The sequence below is a fragment of the Giraffa tippelskirchi genome, chromosome 5 (assembly GCF_054371585.1).
Source record: "Giraffa tippelskirchi isolate mGirTip1 chromosome 5, T2T-mGirTip1v1.2.pri, whole genome shotgun sequence".
NCBI classification, from domain to species: Eukaryota; Metazoa; Chordata; class Mammalia; order Artiodactyla; family Giraffidae; genus Giraffa; species Giraffa tippelskirchi.
The window spans coordinates 18,155,115-18,174,407 of NC_137279.1; the positions used below are offsets into that span (position 1 = coordinate 18,155,115).

The following is a 19,293-nucleotide window of genomic DNA, read 5'->3' on the forward strand; positions in this document are numbered from 1 at the left end:
AAAGCTTTTTAAAGTATGTTCTTTGAAATAAGTATTCTAAATCATCTATACTTCACAAAGTTGCAGAGTCCTTTTAGAGCTGAGAGCTAAACTAGACTCAATGGTGTGATCCAACCGAATGTTTTAGAGTTTTTGATCCTCCTTCTAATTTGTAATTCCTTTTTGGAAGCTGTTACTATTTGCCAGTGGTGGGTTAATAGTACCTAACTGATTTTTTGCTTCTCTGATTTTAATAAATTCTAGTTGAGGTTTTGTGGAAGAAAAGGAAGTGGTAATTGACACTAACTTGATTTTTTTTTTAAAGCATTGTGTTGGTTTAGTATTATTACATTCAACTAGACATATTTGTATCCAGAGCTCTCTGAGTTCCATTTCAAGGACAGTGATAGCATGGGTTCAGAGAGTTAGCATTTTGTGAAAATGAAACACAAGACCAAGCTCAGATTAGGACCACAAGTTTATGCAAGCTCCTTTGTTACCATTATCAGTTAGATTTCATTCAGTTGCTTAAAGGAATGCATTTTGATCCAGTTTGTGCCAATTGTACTTTCTCCTTCTTCCGGCAGGCAGTGATATGTTATACATTTTTTGTAGCTGTTCTGTCTGAAGAACTAAACCTTTCTCTGGGTTTCTTCTCAATTAATGTCCACTGTTTTTGCTTTTTAATAAGTCATTTTTATTTAAACATTCTTGTGTATGTTTTTCCAAGTGCCTTTTTAGTTTGTGCAGTTTTTATTAAGTCTTGCCAGCAGTTTTTTGGAGAAGGCAATGGCACCCCACTCCAGTACTCTTGCCTGGAAAATCCCATGGACGGAGGAGCCTGGTGGGCTGCAGTCCATGGGGTCGCAAAGAGTCGACACGACTCAGCGACGTCACTTTCACTTTTCACTTTCATGCATTGGAGAAGGAAATGGCAAACCACTCCAGTGTTCTTGCCTGGAGAGTCCCAGGGACAGGGGAGCCTGGTGGGCTGCCGTCTGTGGGGTCACACAGAGTCGGACATGACTGAAGTGACTTAGCAGCAGCAGCAGTTTTTTACTAAAGAAAGCAAAGTGAAGTGAATTCGCTCAGTCATGTCCAACTCTTTGCAACCCTATGGACTGTTGCCCCCCCATGCTCCTCTATCCATGGGGATTCTCCAGGCAAGAATACTGGAGTGGGTTACCATTTCCTTCTCCAGGGGATCTTCCTGACCCAAGGATCGAACCGGGTCTCCTACATTGCAGGCAGACTCTTTACCCTCTGAGCCACCAGGAGAGCCCAAAGAAACATTCATGTTTTTGTGTATATAGCCTTGGTATTTTTGAGGTAATCATTTTTACGTTTGTGGAGTCGCCTATACATCAGAGATTTCACATGTGATATGTTTGTGTTATGGAGATCTATTGCAGAAGTGAGGTTGGGTTAATTTAATAATGAAAGGTTTTTGAAGTCAATGGCAAAATAGTGAATAAGAAGTGAGAAGACCTGAGTTCTAGGCTCAGCTGAGACCTCAGTAAATTTTCAGCATGGCAAGTCATTTAGCCTCTCTGGATCTCAGTTTTTAACAAGTAAATGATCCTCACTAACAGTCTGCAACTTTTTGAACTTTCAAAGGCAATCAAAACTATAGCACCCCCTCTCAAAAATCCAATCTCTTCAAATCTAAGAATTGTTTATAGTCAGTTATAAGTCATGATAGAAATGGCTTTGGTTAATCAAAAAGGATGCGGCATACTGTGTCACTACAAATGACGTTGGGATGTGAGTCCTCTGAGCGGGAAGCACTGGGGTTTAAAGCAGTGTGTTATTCACTCAGCTTGGAAGATGGCACAAAATGGGAAGAGGAGCATGAACAGCAAGTTGTTTCATTTATTTGTTGTTTTTTTTGACTAGTGACCCATATTTTATCAATACTAACTGCTTCTTGACTGCTTATTCTAAACTTCTTACATTAGAAAGAAGATGAGTTTTAATTATGTTTTTGGCATGACAGGTGTTACAAAATACTCAAAACTGTTTAGTGATGTAACTTAAAATCCCAAATCCCAATAAGAAGGTGATCTGTGGCCTGGTATCTGGCAGCTTTTACCCTGCATAGAGAAAGGACCATCCTGAAAGTGAAAGCCACCGCTCTTTGTCTTCTGCCATGCCACACACAGGGTGCACACCACACAGCTGTTGAGGTCACTGACTGTCGGAGCTAACACACACCCACACATACACACATATTTTATTAAACGGAAAACTTAAAAATGGGAACTTTTAAATGTGTATTTCATTGAAGTAATACATGCCCATTTTAAGGGCTTCCCAGATGTTGCTAGTGGTAAAGAACCTGCCTGCTAATGCAGGAGACACAGGAGATGTGGGTCTGATCCATGGATTGGGAAGATCCTCTGGAGGAGGGCATGGCAACCCACTCCAGTATTCCTGCCTGGAAAATCCCATAAACAGAGAAGCCTGACAGCTGCAGTCCGTGAGGTCGCTAAGAGTTGGACCCAACTGAAGCGACTGAGCACACGCACACACATGCTTTTAAAGAGAATTGGAAAAATTTTGCAAAAAGAAAAAATAGAAAAAGAAACCTAAACTCAAAATACAGCACAAAAACAGAACTTTATTTTATTTGTATGTGGTTGTGATTATATTGGTATGTAATCATAAGCGTTTTTAAGTTTTAAAATTAAAAATCTGTACTTTTAAAAAATGCAAATAATTTTGATGATTAAGAAAGGTGAAAATTTGCCTCCATTATATAATTCCACTCTCTAAAAAAATCAGTTTTATATATTTTTCTAGCCATTTCTATAAAATGAAATTGAAATATATTTTTTAAAGAAATGACATATTAGTCTGTAATTTTTTATATGAAAAAATATTGTGGACATAGTTTTATATCAATACAGATACATGCTGTCTAATAGAAATACTAAAGTACAAGCTATCTTTAATTTTCTAGTAGTCATATTTAAAAAATAAACAGGTAAGGAGAAGGACGCAACAGAGGATGAGATGGTTGGAAGGCATCACCAGCTCAATGGACATAAGTTTGAGCAAAACTCCAGGAGATAGTGAAGGACAGGGAAGCCTGGTGTGCTGCAGTCCACGAGATCGCAAAGAATCAGACATGACTTACTGAATGAACAACACGCTTAATATATTTTATTTAACTTAGTATATCCAGAAGACTGTTACTTAAACATGTAATCAGTATAAAAATAATTGCGATTTCTATAAAGTTTTAAAAAATTTTTTACTTAAACTTACAAATTTGGCATGTATTTTATAAAGCATATCTCAATTCAAAAGTGAACTTTTCACTGGAGATACTTCATCTGTATTTAGAGTTTATAAAACTTACAGTTGAAAAGGTTGATTTACTGGAAAATACACAGATTTTTCAGACATATGTGAGTTTTCCAGTAACTAAATTTAAATCTAAATTAATTAAAATTAAGTCAAAAGTTTAATTCCTCCATTGCACTAACTCCATTTGACGTGCTCAGTACATAACCGTAGTTGGCCGACAGCTATTGGACAGAGTAGATTTAGAGTATTCTTTTTCATAGTTGCATACTTTATCACAATGACCCTATAAAATACTATCTTATATAGAAGAAATAAACACTTTGAAAAATTCAGTAATTTGTCCAACCTTGCATAATTTTTAAAAAAGCATAACTAAGCTTGAACCCAGGTCTTTGACGTGAGAGACTATGCTCTCTTCTCTAACCTGCTTCTATTACGATTTGTTTGATCATTGACCCTGTTGGTACGTATTTATGTGGTTAGTTTTTTGGCAATTACAAACCATACTTCAGGAACTATCTTTGTGAGCATATCCTGGATATTTAAGTACTAAAAAGTTCAATGAAAATTCACATTTTAAACATAGATAAATATTTTCAAAGTATCAAGACCTTATCAGTGATATTTCTTAATAGCAAAGTGCATATTCTATATTTCCTAATACCTTAGGCAACACTAAGTAGTGTTCATCTTTTTCATCTTACCCACTCTAACTGGGAAAAATATTTCTTAGCTTGTACTTCTTTGATTATTAATGCATTAGTGTATTAGTGCATCTTTTCATGTTTGATAGTTTGTATTTTTCTGTGAATTGTTCACTGAACTCTCTTCCTAAGTAATGCCTGATACAAGATATTACTTTGTATGGGTTTACTATCAGTTACTATTCTCTTGCTTGGATATGGTGCTTATTTATTCTTTCATATTATAAACAAAACTGCAGTATACATCTTTGTATATCTGTTTTGGTATATATTTTATATTATTTCCTTAAGTAAATCCTATTAGAATTGCTAGGTCAAGGCAGTGGATATTTGTTACAAATATCAAAACTGTTAATACAAAATGCCAATTTTATTTTCAGAGGGTTGGTTTACCTTCCAGCCATTGTTCAGGAGCAGTAGTTTTTTTTTTTTTTTTTAACATTTTTATTAAATTATATAACAGTATAGAAAAGCGTATACACCTGTATAGAAAAGTATTTACACCCCAAGTATACAGCTTGAAGAGTTTATAAACTGATCACAACCATGGAAGTAACACCTGGAAGCATTCCAGAGCATTCCCAGCAACCCTCAGAAACCCTCTTGTGTACCTTTACAGTCATGACTCCCCCCTCACTGTCTTACCTTCTAATAGCAAAAATACATTCTACAGATAATGTTCAGAGTTCAACTAGAACTTCAAAGTCACTTTTCCCATACAGGTGTGCTGCTATTTTTATTATGCAAGTAGTATTCAATAGGGGGCTTCCCTGGTGGCTCAGATGGTAAAGAATCTGCCAGCAATGCAGGAGACCCGGGTTTGATCCCTGGGTTAGGAAGATCCCCTGGAGGAGGGCATGGCAACCCACTCCAGTATTCTTGCCTAGAGAATCCCATGGACAGAGGAGCCTGGCAGGCTACGGTCCATGGGGTCACAAAGAATCGGACAAGACTGAGTGACTAACACACACAGTGTTCAGTGTTTTTAAAAGGCTATTATAAAGTGTATTGACTGTATTTTTCTAAATATTTTTTAATTTATTTATTGCGTTGGGTTTTAGTTTCGTCAGGCAGGATCTTTCACTGGGGCACATGGACACTAGTTGCACTGTGCAGGCTCAGTAAGTCCAGGGTATATGGGATCCCAGTTCCTGGACCAGGGATTGAACCCACATCCCAGCATTGCAGGATGGATTCTTAACCACTGGACCACCATGGAAGTCCCCCTAAATGCATTTTTCAAAAGCATATATTGTCCCAGCCAGTAAACAATTCAGATATTTGCTTTGTGTCATTACTGACATATAATAAATAAGTGAGATTATACTATTCATATTGTTTGATTGAAAAGCAGAATGTCATCTTAAATTCTAATTGACAATTAGAAAAGGAATCCTGCAATCCAGGAGGTAATAGCATAATGGTCTCCTTTGAAGGCTTCTATAATTTGTGTGGATCAGAGCTTGTCAAACAGCTTCTCATCTGGGAGGCTTGTTAAACTGTTCCTTAAAGTCTCGTTTAGTAAGTAGGTCTGAGTGGGGGCCATGGACCTGCATTTTTAATAATACTTCAGGTGACTGACTCAGGTAAATCTCAAACATTTAAGAAATATGGCTTATATCATTGTTTCCCTTGTTTTAAATATACCAGTATCTGGATCTTTATGGTGAATACTTTTTTTAATTACCAAGTAAATTTTTCTCAGTTTCTATGGGTAGCATTTTTTTTTTTCTTTTGAGGTTTGTGAACAGATGAACTAGGTAAAGAATCCTAGCATTAATGGGTTAACTGGACTCCAGGTGGAGTACCCTCAAATGCCATACCTACTTGCCCAAGATCACATCCAAGGGCTCCCGTGCCCTCTTGCTGAAGGCTCCCACCATCAGGGCACTTCTTTCCCATCGTGGGCAGCACTTTAATGTGTGACAGTAAGATGATCTCTTCACTTCTGCTCTGCTTAATTGCCAACATTTTTCCCAGTGAATAACCAGAGTGATCTTTTAAAACATGACCCAGAATACTGCACAGCCCTTCTCAAAATACTTTAAGGCTTCCCATTGCCTTAGAACAGGGGCCTGCACTCTGTGGCCCATGAAATCTAAGAATGGTTTTACATTTATTTTTAAAGGGTGGTTTAAAAAACATGACAAAGGATGAATATTTAATATCTACTTCTTTACAGGACTAGTGTGCCAATCACTGCTTCTGTATAAACTTTAAGCACCTTGATGGCCCTTGCCTGTTTGGTCGGCCTTGTCCAGCTCCGAGCACGTAGTGGCTCCTTCAGCAACGGGTCTTCCTTCTCAAAAGCTAAACCATTGAGCCATTTTGCCTGCAGGCTTTTGAGCTTGCTGTTTCCTTTGCCTGGAATTCTCCGGCTTTGGGCTTGTTCTGTGGTGGGCTCGTTCTAGGCCCTTAGGTCTTGATCAGGTATCATCCCTGTCTTTCTAGAGTGGCGCTCACCCACTGGATTTCAGCCCCATTGACTCCCTTCATTCCAGAATGGTCGTCACCTTGTTGAAGTGTGTGTGTGATTGCCATTTGCTTCTTGTCCACCGTGATGTGAGCTCTGTCAGGCAGGGGCCCTGTCCGTATCATCACTGCTGTGTGCTGGCACACATCAGTCAGTATCTGCTGAGTGAGGGACCGGGCAGACTGAAGGTTGCAGCGAAGTGGTTATCAAACTTCTCATAGTAGGAATTAGGAAAGCTGTGGCACCCTCATCTATCATTCCCTTGTCATGCATCCTGCAAGAAGTTTGTAAAAGCCTAATACATCAATGTTTGCACCTCTAAAGTAGCCTGTGAGCCAACAGAAAAGAATATTTTGGCATCCTTTTTTTTTTTTTTTAAAGAAAACTTATAGTAATCATGTACTTAGCTGAAATCATTTTAAGGTATATTGGGTTGTAGTTAAATATGCAGCTGATGGCTCATATTTAATAAAGTATTTTGCATTAGATTAAGTAATGGGTACATTCCTTTTTCTTTCCATACAAAAATTTTTTTTATACCACTCTGGAAAACACTGGTGTTAGAAATAGTCTATATGTCCCATGAATCCAACTCAGAAATAAAGTGACCTGTTCATCACTATTTGAAAGTATTCTCTGGTGTTTAATGGTAAGTATACTTTAAAGTATGTATTTTTTTTTACATGTATTATACTTGAAGATGGGCTTCCCGTGTAGCTCAGCTGGTAAAGAATCTGCCTGCTACGCAGGAGACCCCAGTTCAATTCCTGGGTCAGGAAGTTCCCCTGATGAGGGGATAGGCTACCCACTCCAGTATTCTTGGGCTTCCCTGGTGGCTCAAATGGTGAAGAATCCACCTGCAATGCGGGAAACCTGGGTTCGATCCCTGGGTTGGGAAGATCCCCTGGTGGAGGGCATGGCAACCCATGGACAGAGGAGCCTGGTGAGCTACAGAGCATGGGGTCGCAGAGAGTCAGACATGACTGACAGAGTAAGGGCAGCACATACTGGGAGTTACAGGCGTTGAACACAAGCTTTTGTGTGTACACCCAGGATTGCCATTTACTGGCTGTGTGACCTTGAGAAAGTATCTTAATCTTTTTGGATCTTAGTCTCATCAACTGTAAAATGAAGGTAATACCAGCCTCATAGGGTCATTTTGGATAGATCACATAGTGATCTTATGTGTACGTGTTTAACAGTGTTTTGGCCTGTGGTAGGTACCCAGGAAATACTTTCTCTTTTCCTTATATTTAAATTTAGTATCCAGGTTACCTCTTTTTAAGGGGATGTCCTTCTCTTTATTTCCTTTATTTTTGAGACTGGAAATAGAAGGCAAAAAATACTGCCTTTTTGTTTAAAAAGTTAATAATGAATTGTATATATTTTGCTAGTGTGCAGAATATTAACCACAGTTTTGTTTAAGGATGTTCATTTGTTTTCTGGTCTTCTCCTTATCTCGTTAGGACATGAAGGATCAGATGTCAACTTCATCTGTGCAGGCATTAGCTGAAAGGAAAAATAGACAGGTGAGTAAACATTGGAATATACAGTATCACAGAAAATACACAGATACTTGGACTTTAAAAATTCTGACATCTGTGTATAATGTATTCAAGCAGAAGACCTTGTGTGCTGAGCCCGTAGTGATGTTGGCAGCGGCCTTCCCCCCTCCCCCGCCATACCCACTGGTTCTTTGCTCTGGGTTCTCATTGCACCCTCTGTGTACCTCATAGCCCTTGCCACAGGCCATTTATTCTGCACCTGTTGAGCACATTCTGTGTGCCAGGCGCTCCGTTAAGAGCTGTAATTGCTTGCTTTCTTGTCATTTTCTCTGCTGGACCTCAAGCTTCTTTGTGAGTGGGGAGGGATTGTGTCACAGTTTTTCTCTTCTCTTTTTTAGATTTCTAGCTGCCTATGTGTAGAACGCTCTAGACATTTAATGATTGAAACTTTACATAAAGCATTTGAGGAAACTTAAATATGTGTTAAATCTTTCAGTGTTTTATGTATCTTTTTTTTTTGATGTGAGGTCCAGTTTTTTTAAGTTATTACAAATAAATTATGAAACCCAATAAATTTCAGAAACCAAAGCCCAGATACTGACACATCAAAAATAAAAGCTACAGGAGACCCAGTCCTTGAATTTAGTAGGCTGATAATTGAAGAACAGCTCACCATTTTTAATTAACTAGGAATCAGTAGTTTATGATGTACTCTTCACTTTATACCTATAGGTGTTTCTTGACCCACTTAATTTTGAAAACAAATATTCTAAAAGCTTGAAAAGGGAAGAGGACTCTCTAAATGTCTCCTAACTTAATTTTCATGTCTTCTTCCCCCACATGCCATTTTCCAAGTCACTGTTATTGTTTTTTTTCCCCCATCCACCCTCCTTGCTTGTAACAGTGCAGACAGGAAAAGACATTAGCTAGCCATCCCATCTGGCACTGACTCTTGGAAAAGCTAGTGAACTAACATAAATGAAATGTGTGTTTATGCATAGCTTTTCTGACTATGGCTGGGAATTTTGTTTTAGGCAATGAGTAAAATGTCTTTGGGCTTCCCAGGTGGCTCAGTGGTAAAGAATTCACATGCCAATGCAGGAGACAAGGGTTCGATCCCTGGGACAGGACGATACCCTGGAATAGGAAATGGTAACCCACTCCAGTATTCTTGCCTGGGAAATCCCATGGATAGAGGAGCCTGGTGGGCTCGTCCATGGGATTGCAAGAGTTGGACACAACTTAGCAACTAAACTACAACAAAATGTCTTCGAGTCACAGGCATTCAAGGAATGGAAGGTGGGCAGAGTTCTGTAAGTGCCCACATGGGCAGAGTCCACCTCACTGCTGCTTCCAGCACCAGGTGCTGGGCTGATCTTCACAAAGCCAGGGCCTCCTGCTTTGGCACCTACACTCAGGCTGGTCCCCGGTGCTCTGGGTGGGCCCTCTCTCCATCTTTCTCACTAACCAACTCCTGGAGGTCAGACCAAGGGAATCTAAACAGATTCACGGGTGACTCTTAACAGCATGCCGTATGTCTACCCAAGTGTAGACCATGGATAAGCTAGGAAAAAATAGCCATGACTGTGGCCCCAGGAGCTCCGGTTCTCTATCCATAGCCTAATGATGCACTCTAGCCTTTTTTTGACCTTGAAAAAATTGTCATGAGGCCCCAGTGTCCACCATAGAGTCATTAGAGTCTTTGCATCAAAACAAGCAGGATCCTTTCAGTCTTAACAGCCCCACGACCAGATGGGGGCAGAACCATCCCCCCAAAACCTTATGTCTGCTTTACACCAGAGACAGTCACCATCCAGACTCTTGACTAAGGCTCTGGAAGTTCTCAGGTATCCTGGTCCTCTTCTCATATCTGCCTCAGAACTCAAGATACATCCTGAACTTCCCTGAAGGTAGCCTCTGAAATGTGGCCATTTGACTGAATTCATGTCTGAAAGTCAGGCAAGGCTAGTGTGGGTATTGAGGGGCTTTGCAGACAGAGAACCAAGTAATCAGTTAGACTTTTAACAGTTCCAAAGCTAAAGAGTACCTGGTAAGAAGTTTTGGCAGGTCTACAAGATAGAAGAATCCTAGTCACTAGCTTGGTCCAGTTCTTTGGTTAAAAAGGCTTGTGGGGATCCCAGGCAGGGTCAGCTCATATTCCTGGCTGGCCTCTTGAATGAAGGAAGACATTCCCAAACTTATCCTTTTCTGACTACAGAATTCCTCAAATTCATACTAGGAAACTCGACCCTGGCCTCTGGGGGCCCGGGTGGAGAGCTGACATCAGGGCCAACCCTTGCTAGAGTTATCAGGGTCAGGCCCCCACTGTGGCCATGCTGCCTGCTGAAGCAACCCTTGTTCCATCTGGGAAACCTCTAGCCTTTTAGTTCTGCTGAAGGGCATTGGGATTTATCTGTGGGTCACATTGAGCAGACATTGGTGGTTCTTACGCCTTCAGTGTATGAGGGCCTATGGCTTAGTTTCTTGTCACTTTAGGGAACTATCTCCTCCCTCCTCCGAACACCAAAAATTTCCTTGGTCATACTTAAATAGAAAGGACTCTAGGTGTCTGGAATCAGTTAGACTAGAACCTTCAACAGGTCTCCAGTGAAATTCCAAGGGTGCTAGGAAGAGCTGGTCCTAGGAGAACAAGTGCTTTATGATCCACAAAACAGTGCACAGAGGGGCTGTAAGATTGCTTTAAAGTTGACTCTCACTTGCATTTTTAATGGGACAGAGTTCATTTGTGAGTCCATAGAAAGTGCCCTTCGTGGCATTCTTTCATTTGTACTCCGCAGGCACCAGCCTGCACCACTGCATAAAGAGCTGACCCCTGGAAAGACAGCTTATGAGCAGTGGGAAAACTCGTTATATCATGGTGATGGGGCCCTTGTTTAGTGAGAGTAACGGTTTGTTCCTCCCGCTCTGCTTCCCCTGGCCCTGCTTTCACAGGCCCTGCTAGGAGACAGTGGCGGACAGAACTGGAGCACTGGAACGACGGATAAATATGGGCGCCTCGACCGGGAGCTCCAGTTGGCCAACTCCCATTTCATCGAGGAGCAGCAGGCACAGCAGCAGGTACCTGAGTGGAGGACAGGGAGGTGGGAGGCCAAGCACCACCCTCCTCACTCCTCTGCCAGCCAGGGCTCTGTTGCTCATGACAGGCAGGATGGGCCAGAGCTAGCCCCACAGCTGCCGGAGTCTACCTGTGTGACTTTATGTATGGCTGCATACATAAAGGGTGTTTAAGATGCCTTTCAGAGCATGACAGTTTCAAGAGAACCAAGCTTGATTAGACCTCGTAGGATAAGGAGACCAGACACCCGCAACTGACAAAGGAGGCCATTGATTGAAAAACACAGCAGCCTCTTCCCCAGCCTCCGCTTCTGTGCCCAGCTTTTTGTTCATTTCAACAAAGGCACTTTGAGAAAAATTGAGTCCTTGTTTTTTCATTGAAAATTGTTGGTGTCATTAGATGTAAAAGTCATTGCTTTGGTGGAGGTTAAGGAGTAGAAGGAAAGTGAGGTTGATTACATTTGTGTGGTTGCTTTTGATTTGTATTAATTAAAGGAAGCTAACAGTAAAATGTCTGGGGATTTGAGCGTTATCACCCCATCAAAACTATTGGTTCTTAAATACTGTGTTTTTTGTATATGTGTTGGTCTTTTTCCATTAGTACGTCTGCTTAACCATTTGTCTACTTAAATTGCTATTAACCAAGCAAACTTTCTTTTTTTCTTCAATAAAAAGTGAAGCTACTACAACACAACTAAAAGTAACTTGTGCTCAGAAGTTGCCTACAAGGTAGCTTACTGCCACAGAGCCTCTTCTAATGTGTCCTGGAGGAGGGAGCAAAGGACTCCATGTGTATGGTTTTCCTGTGTCCAGAGACCTGCCAGACTTTCTCTTACAGTTCAGTTGTGGCCGGCTGTTGCCAATTGAGACCCTGACCCTGGCAGCGGGCTTCCTCTTCCCAAGCATCCCCACATGTCCTTGGTCACTGCACAGGTGCTTTTGGCCATTGTCTGTCCTCTGCTGGACTTCAGCCAACCAGGGTAAATCTCTCTGGGTGGTTTTGAGCCCCACTGACTGTTTCACAAGTTGGATCAGCAGGAGATATCAGTAGCTTGACAGCCCAGCCTTTTGAGCAGCGTGTTCTCTGAGGCGGACGGTCTGGTCCTTTGATTTCTGGGCTTTGCTTCTGAATGTGAATTGTCCCTAGTTGGCAAAGAAGCTAGCAGCTGCTCGAGTGCTGGGCTTGGAACCAGGTAAGATGGATTTTAATTGCTTATTTCCCATTTCTCTGGCACCAGCTGATTGTGGAACAGCAGGATGAGCAGTTGGAGCTGGTCTCTGGCAGCATCGGAGTGCTGAAGAACATGTCCCAGCGCATTGGAGGGGAGCTGGAGGAGCAGGCCGTGTGAGTACTGGGATGCCCCTCTCGCCACAGAGAGGTGAAGGAAAGAGCCATCTTAGGAGACCCCTGAAGAGCCTGCCAGTTACATGGCTAGTAAAGCCAAAATTGTTTTGTTTCTAGCTGCATCTTTACTCTGTTTTGCAGACTAGCCTCTCCAAAAAAGGCAAATCCGTCTGATACAATTTTCAAGAAGGTTTAGGCAAAGTTATTAGTATTTTTAAACATCTGCAAAAGAGGTATCAATTCCCCTGAACAGCTGACTTCAAGTGTTGTTGGGAATAAGAATGTGAAACTGTTAGGGCTGTGTAAGCTCCATGGAGATTTTTTGTCCCAAAGAGGATAGGACATGGGCTAACTTAACTTCAGCATCGCATGCCTTGCCTGCTACATTAAATGGAACTTTTTGCTCTATATCTTAAATTTTGATTTTATGGGGAAAAAAGTACAAGTTTAATTCCAACTAATAAAAAAATCTCCTACAATGAAAAAGTCTTCTCCTAGAAAAAGGCACAAGAAAACATAACTGGATTTGTTTTTCCTTAAGAACAGTCTCTGTTTGCACTCCTGAAGTATGACACCAAAAACAGAATTCTTAAAATGCTACCTTTACCATTTCACAAAATAATTTTTTCTGGGAAAAAAAAATCTAGTAGGATATTTCAGAAACTCTCCTACCTTGATTTTGTGTTCAACATTATGGATTCATTTATTACAAATTCAAACTGGGCATCTTGTTCTCCTGGGAGGCCCCAGGGTATCCACAGAGCAACCAAGAGAATAGACAGGGTCTCTGCCATCAAGAGTTTACTGTTCACTGGGTGGAACAGATACTTTAGAAATGATGCAAGTTGTGAAGTGGTAATAAAAATGGAGGGCTGCCATGGCTGAGGGGAGTGCAAGGTTCCTTGAGGGCCCTAATAGCCTGAACTGGAGACCTGACTCAATCTAAAATCCCTGAGAAGAGAAGAGAGGTTTAACTGGGACTGAAGAATGAGTAGCTAAGTTACTAGGCAGGGTGAGAGGCAGGGGTGAGGGGAGGATCTACTGAAAGGAAGAGTCCTTGTAACGATTTAGAGGTGATTTGTGCACACAACAGAGAGGTTTAGTGTGTCTAGAGCATGGGAGTTGAGAGGGAGGTTACAGAAGTCAAGTCAGGGAGGCAGAGAACAGATCAGGGAAGGCCCCAGAAGCCACGGTAAGGAGTTAGGATTTGTCGTTCAAAGGGCGATGGGAAACACAACCCCAGGGAAGGTTGCGTTAATAATGCTATGATCAGGTTTATGTTTGGGGGAGACCCGGTCTATCTGTGGTTTCGATGGTGAACTACAGTGGAAAAGACTGGAAGCAGGGAGACCGCGTAGGAAGGTGGCAGAACAGGAACCTAGGCATGCAGTTTAATTTGTCTAAAATGCATTCTTACCCTAAAATTCACTATGCAGATGGGAAAAAACTAATTAATTTGAGCAGTTACATTGATTGGGTAGATGATAGAGCCTGGCAGACTTCCAGATAAAGACAGTGAACTGAACACAGCCTCTTTATCTCCATTCCTACTCTGAAGTCCACTAGAACAGTAACAGGTTTCTTTTGTATTTAATGGCATAAAATCTATGGGAACATAGAGCTTGGAATAAGAAACAGTGACCTTAACATTTTAGCTCCTGGAAAGCAGAAAGATAAGTGGTGCCCGACTCAACAGACCTGAGAAAACAGGGTCCTTGGTAAGCGGAGGGGAGAGCCCAGAGCGGTGTGATGCAGGCCCCGGACCCCGAGCTGGGAAGAGCATGTACTCACTTGTGACAGTGGGAACCCTGGATGTTGACCTTATCCAACTGGGACACAGTTCTGTTGGAAAGAAGGAAGGGGAAGAGAAGTGGGAAGTATGCAGAGGTGGGGAATGGAATGGGAGGGGAGCTAAGCCCTAGGCTTTCACTGTGCAGAGTCAGTGGGATCCGGACACTGAACTGCCAGCGTGTAGCTTCAAAAACTGGAGAGTGCACCCAGAGAATAGTGGAGGGGCAGAAAGCGGTGGCCCTTGGGGGTGGGGGACAACTGTGGTTTTTTATAAAAGGACTGTTTAGCTCTACAAACTATGTATGTGTATAACTCTAATAAAAATAGGTAAATTGAAAAAGTAGGTCTTGCACTTAGACCCGTGCTGTCCAGTACAATAGCCACCAGCCCCCACATGGCCATTGAGTACATGAAATGTGGCCGGTCTAAACTAAGAAGGGCCCTGGGTGTAAATGCACACCAAGTTCTGAAGGCCTTAATGTGAAAAAATGTAAAATTGCATGTTGAAATGATAATTTTTTTAGGTATATTGGGCTAAATAAAACAAGTTATTAAAATTAGTTTCCACTCCCTTTTTTTAAATGCGGCTACTGAAAAATATTAAGTGGCATATGTGACTCACATTGTATTTCTTTTGGACAGCACAGAGGTAGGCTAGAAACTTGGTTTTTTAATTTTGTTGTCCTTTAGTCACTAAGTCGTATCTAACTCTCTTTTGACCCCAAGAGCTGTAGCCCACCAGGCTCCTCTGTCCATGGCATTTCCCAGGCAAGAATCCTGGAGTGTATTGCCATTCCTTCTCCAGGGGGATCTTCCTGGATCAGAACCCGCATCTGGGATCGATCCAGGGATCAGAACCTGGGATCGAACCTGCATCTCCTACATTGGTAGGCAGGTTCTTTACCACTGAGCCACCTAAGAAACTTGGTTAGTGGGTGGTTAATGAGTGTCCTTGGACTGGAGGTTGGATGACTTACCTGTTTTTGTCTTGAGTAAGAAAGGTCTTACACAGCACACAGAGGTAGCTCTTACTTATCAGCATTTGCCCTGTGTGGATAGGTCTGCCAGCTGCAGTGCTAAGATGCTACCAGAATCTAAAATGAGCTAAAAAATGTTTTAATTTGAAAATTCAGGTAAGGGACAAAGGCTTGTTTGTTTAGTGACCAACATGGAGGTTATTTAATGATTGACTTAATGAGGAGCTGCTTGCCTGAATCCTGCCGGGCTCTCAGGTGCCTCGTGTGGGCCCAGACCAAAACCGGTAGTGCTTGCTGCCCTTGGTGCTGCCAGAGGAATGAATAAAGCCTTGTTAATAAGCCCTCTGGTTACTAATTAGTGTGTCATATTCTAGCCTCAGGATAATCATATATTAACCCAAAGTTGAATAGTCTGGAATGCTTAGTAATTTATGAAATAAACACTGTTGGTATGAGTATTGTGGTGTTTTCTTTCCTAGCCACACCTTGGGCAACAAATAGTGTGAGCCTCAGGGAGCTGGTTCTCTGTGCGTGTAAGCGAGGCACACGGAACTCAGTCCTGAGGCTGCCCAGCTTTATGGTAAAGCATGGGGTGACTTAAAGCAGATGATGATTTGACCAAAGTGCATTTCTTAACTCACACGACTGTAAAGTGCTTTATGTGGGGCTTCCCTGGTGGCTCAGACAGTAAAGAATCTGCCTGCAGTGCAGGAGACCAGGATTTGATCCCTGGGTTGGGAATATCGCCTGGAGAAGGGAATGGCAACCCACTCCAGTATTCTTGCCTGGAGAACTCCATGGACAGAGGAGCCTGGGCAGCTACAGTCCACGGGGTCCCAAAGAGTCAGACACGACTGAGCATCAAACACTTTCACTTTTATGGGAACTCTGTTGATAAGATTGTCTGCTTTTACAGATAAGGATGCAGGGTCCCTTGTCCAAAGTAGCAAGTGGCAAAGCCTGGTTGTCTGGTTCACACAGCCTTCTTTCTGCTACACTGCACTTCAGCTGAGTTTGCATTATTGTATGTTCAGGTCCCCATTGGCCTTGGCTGCAGTTCTGCAATCTAGAAAGCTCTAAAAAATTTTGCAGCAGGCTCATGTTACAGAGGAACCTGACCTAAACTGACTGCAGCCATGACTCCTCATAGTTTTCTTTGCAGAAATATTAACTTGGATGTTTGATGACAGCCCCAGACTCTGCTGGGGGTGTTGGCTAATACACAGTGTATGTAAGTTACTACTTTTTCAGATTTCCAAAATTCCGAAATCAAAACCGGTCTTGTCCCAAGGATAAAAGATTGGAGGGTTTGAATCCCAGTGTTATCTGTTTGGTGATTGCTAAGACTGAGGCCCAGATCCCAGTAATGTAGCTCTATGGCCACTGTATCTGGAGCTGTGCTGAGCAACCTCCTCCTGTGTCTGCTTATCTTTCTAGTATGCTGGATGATTTCTCTCACGAGCTGGAGAGCACTCAGTCTCGACTGGACAATGTGATGAAGAAACTTGCAAAAGTATCGCACATGACCAGCGGTATGTATGTGCTTCTAAGCTCCAGAATTCTTATTTAATTCTAGAGACACAGTCTAGGGGGTGTGTCACGGGTGCACTTGTTCAGATCCCTTTCCTCTGGCACGTTTTTGTCAGACTTTGGGGTCAGGAGATAGAAGACTAGCACATACAGGCCTGGTCATCGGCTTGTGGCCTTCACCTGGGAAGAGCCTTCGTGGTCCCCACCACGTGAGTCTGGCGCTGACGTTTCTTCTGGTGGAATAACCTTTCTTTGCACGTAAAAAAATCCTTCATTTTCCTTGTTTCCTATTTCCTTGCCAAAAGAGGGAATTGATTTTAATTAAGAGCTAGTTATTGTTTCTCCTGGACTGACTTTTCACTGAAAGAAAAACCTCTACATTTCAGAAGAAGATGGCCTTGCAGATCTCATTTAAACTGTTTTTATCTGAATCTGTAGTGAACTATTCCAGCAAATTTGAACCAGGCAGTGGATGAAAGAAGGAACTTTTTTCAAATTAGTTACTGTGTAGGAAGATGTGTTCCAGTGACTATTTTTTGTTACTACAACCTATCTTCTCTAAGAGAAATAACATCTTTTTAAATGAGAGAAAATAGAGTATCTTTTTTTTTTTCTCTATTTGGTGGGAGTCTCTGGGTGAAGGGAGGAACTGAGACATCCTTCAGGGTCACCTAAGTGTTCTTGAACCAGAGCACTCCCTCCCCCATCAGAACATCCCCTGTGTCTTGACACCTTTCTTCAGTTGATTTCCTCTTGTTACCTCTGTATAACAGAGTCTAACAGTTGACTCTTGTCTTTTGAGGCAAAATTTAAATACAAGTGTATATTTGCTTTTCAGCTGTTTAACTCATAGTCAAGTTACATAAGACTTCTCTTGGGTTCTGTTTCTTTTATGTGTAAAAACAAATAGGATGACATCTACCTCTCAAGGTCATCATGAGAATTAAATGAAATAATAATTAGTGTACAAATGTTTAACAGTGTCTCTCATGTATTATTAGTACATAGTAAGTGTTTGTTTGGAAAAAAAAAGAAAGGGTAAGACAGGCAGAAGATGGCCCTGGGGGGCCAAGGGCCTGTTACATTTAAGACAAAGGAAAGCTCCTAGCCAGACCAGTTTCCTTCATTGTCTCTAGGGGCAAATATCTTCATGCTTCTAGTAGGCTCTTCACTGCCTGTGGCAGGCCCCAGCTCACTTCATGTTCCACACATCTAGAGGGAGTTCTGTGAAGTCCTCATCCCGCTCACCTCTGTTCTCTCTTCTTCCACCCTTCCCCTCCTCTTTTTCTCTCCTTAAAAAAAAAAAGCTTTTTACTGAAGTATTATATAACCAGTTTCAACCAGATCTTTCACTAGTGTATGTATTAGTGGCAAAGTCAAGTAGCTACTTCAGCACCAGTTTTGTTCGGAGAAGAACAGTGTAACAAAGATGCACTGTGTCCTTGTCTCCAGCATTCTGGGAGTGAATAATTTAGAAAAGTACTTGCATTGTGATAAGCCACTCCATGTGTATAAATAGCACTAAAGTCTGCTCATGCTGTCTTCTACTTTTTCTCCCCCCCCAAAAAAGTTTGGGGAGCAAGAACTTGAGGTATGTCCTGTCATACCTCAAGAAAGAGAGCCAGGAAACAGCGTTTACCCTGAAAGGCCCTTGGATTTGGACAGCTTGCCTGTGGTCTTCATGGTAATCTCTGTCTGCTCCCCAAAGAGAGCGAGCTCGGGGCCTCCTACTTGGCTGTGCTGGCTTCAGTTTGATGACAGGGCAGTTTCGTGTTTGTCTCTGTTCTTCGTAACTTTTGGGAAAGTTCACTGCTTTTCGATCAAGCCTTACATACAAAGAAAGAGTATCAGGATACACTGGAGTTTGATTCGGCCGCTAGTGAAAGCCCCATGTCACAGGCCTGCAGAGGTGAGACCCCTGCCCTCCCCATGGCTGGCTGCTTTCCTGGGCAGAAATCTGCCAGGGCGCCATACTTAACTTCTTTGAATGACCCAAGAGAGACACTGGTCTTGTCATTATCCTCCCCAAAGGAAGTATGTTCTTCTGAGTGGATACCCAGGTTTTCTTCCCCTCACTTTCCAAGATTCTGTTGTTCATCTTTTCTCTTTAGGGGAGGAGACTGTTGAGAGCAGGAAAATCCTGTCGAGTCCCCTCTGGGGTTCCACCGCCCCCCCCCACCCCGCAACCTGACTTTCTGAGACAGGTCTGAGCTTTCAAAAAGGCTGATTAGGACCATTGACTTGGGGTCACAAAAACCCTTGTGGTTAGTACCTACCCCTTCTGGGGAGAAGTCGGCTAGGGTAACAGCTCCCTGGGGTCACCCAGTTCACACTTCATAGAAGCAACTTACCACTTCAAAGGAAAGGGGATTTAAAAGCGCATTCCTGGGTTGTGCTGGCTTGTGTGGTGGCTTGTGTTCTCTTTGATGAAAACGCCTGTGTAGTGGAGTTGCAGAACAGAAAGTGATTGGAGGTGGGAGGAGGGCTGGGTAGAGGCTGATGGGAAGCTGGTTCAGTGTTGGAAGTTCAGGTCTAAAATGGCAGGATGCCTTGGGCAAGGCAGCTAGGAGGTATTTACTTTGACTGTATCATCCTAGAAGAA

General features: G+C 42.3%; 1 protein-coding gene across 1 annotated transcript in view; it reads left to right on the plus strand.

Moving 5' to 3' along the window:
• STX6 (syntaxin 6) overlaps positions 1-19,293 on the plus strand; it is a 48,374-nt gene that overhangs the window by 21,880 nt on the left and 7,201 nt on the right. The window contains exons 4-7 of the mRNA XM_081485828.1: positions 7,935-7,997; positions 10,926-11,051; positions 12,287-12,393; positions 16,599-16,693. Coding sequence (XP_081341954.1) covers positions 7,935-7,997; positions 10,926-11,051; positions 12,287-12,393; positions 16,599-16,693 — 391 coding nt within the window. The remainder of the gene's footprint in view (positions 1-7,934; positions 7,998-10,925; positions 11,052-12,286; positions 12,394-16,598; positions 16,694-19,293) is intronic.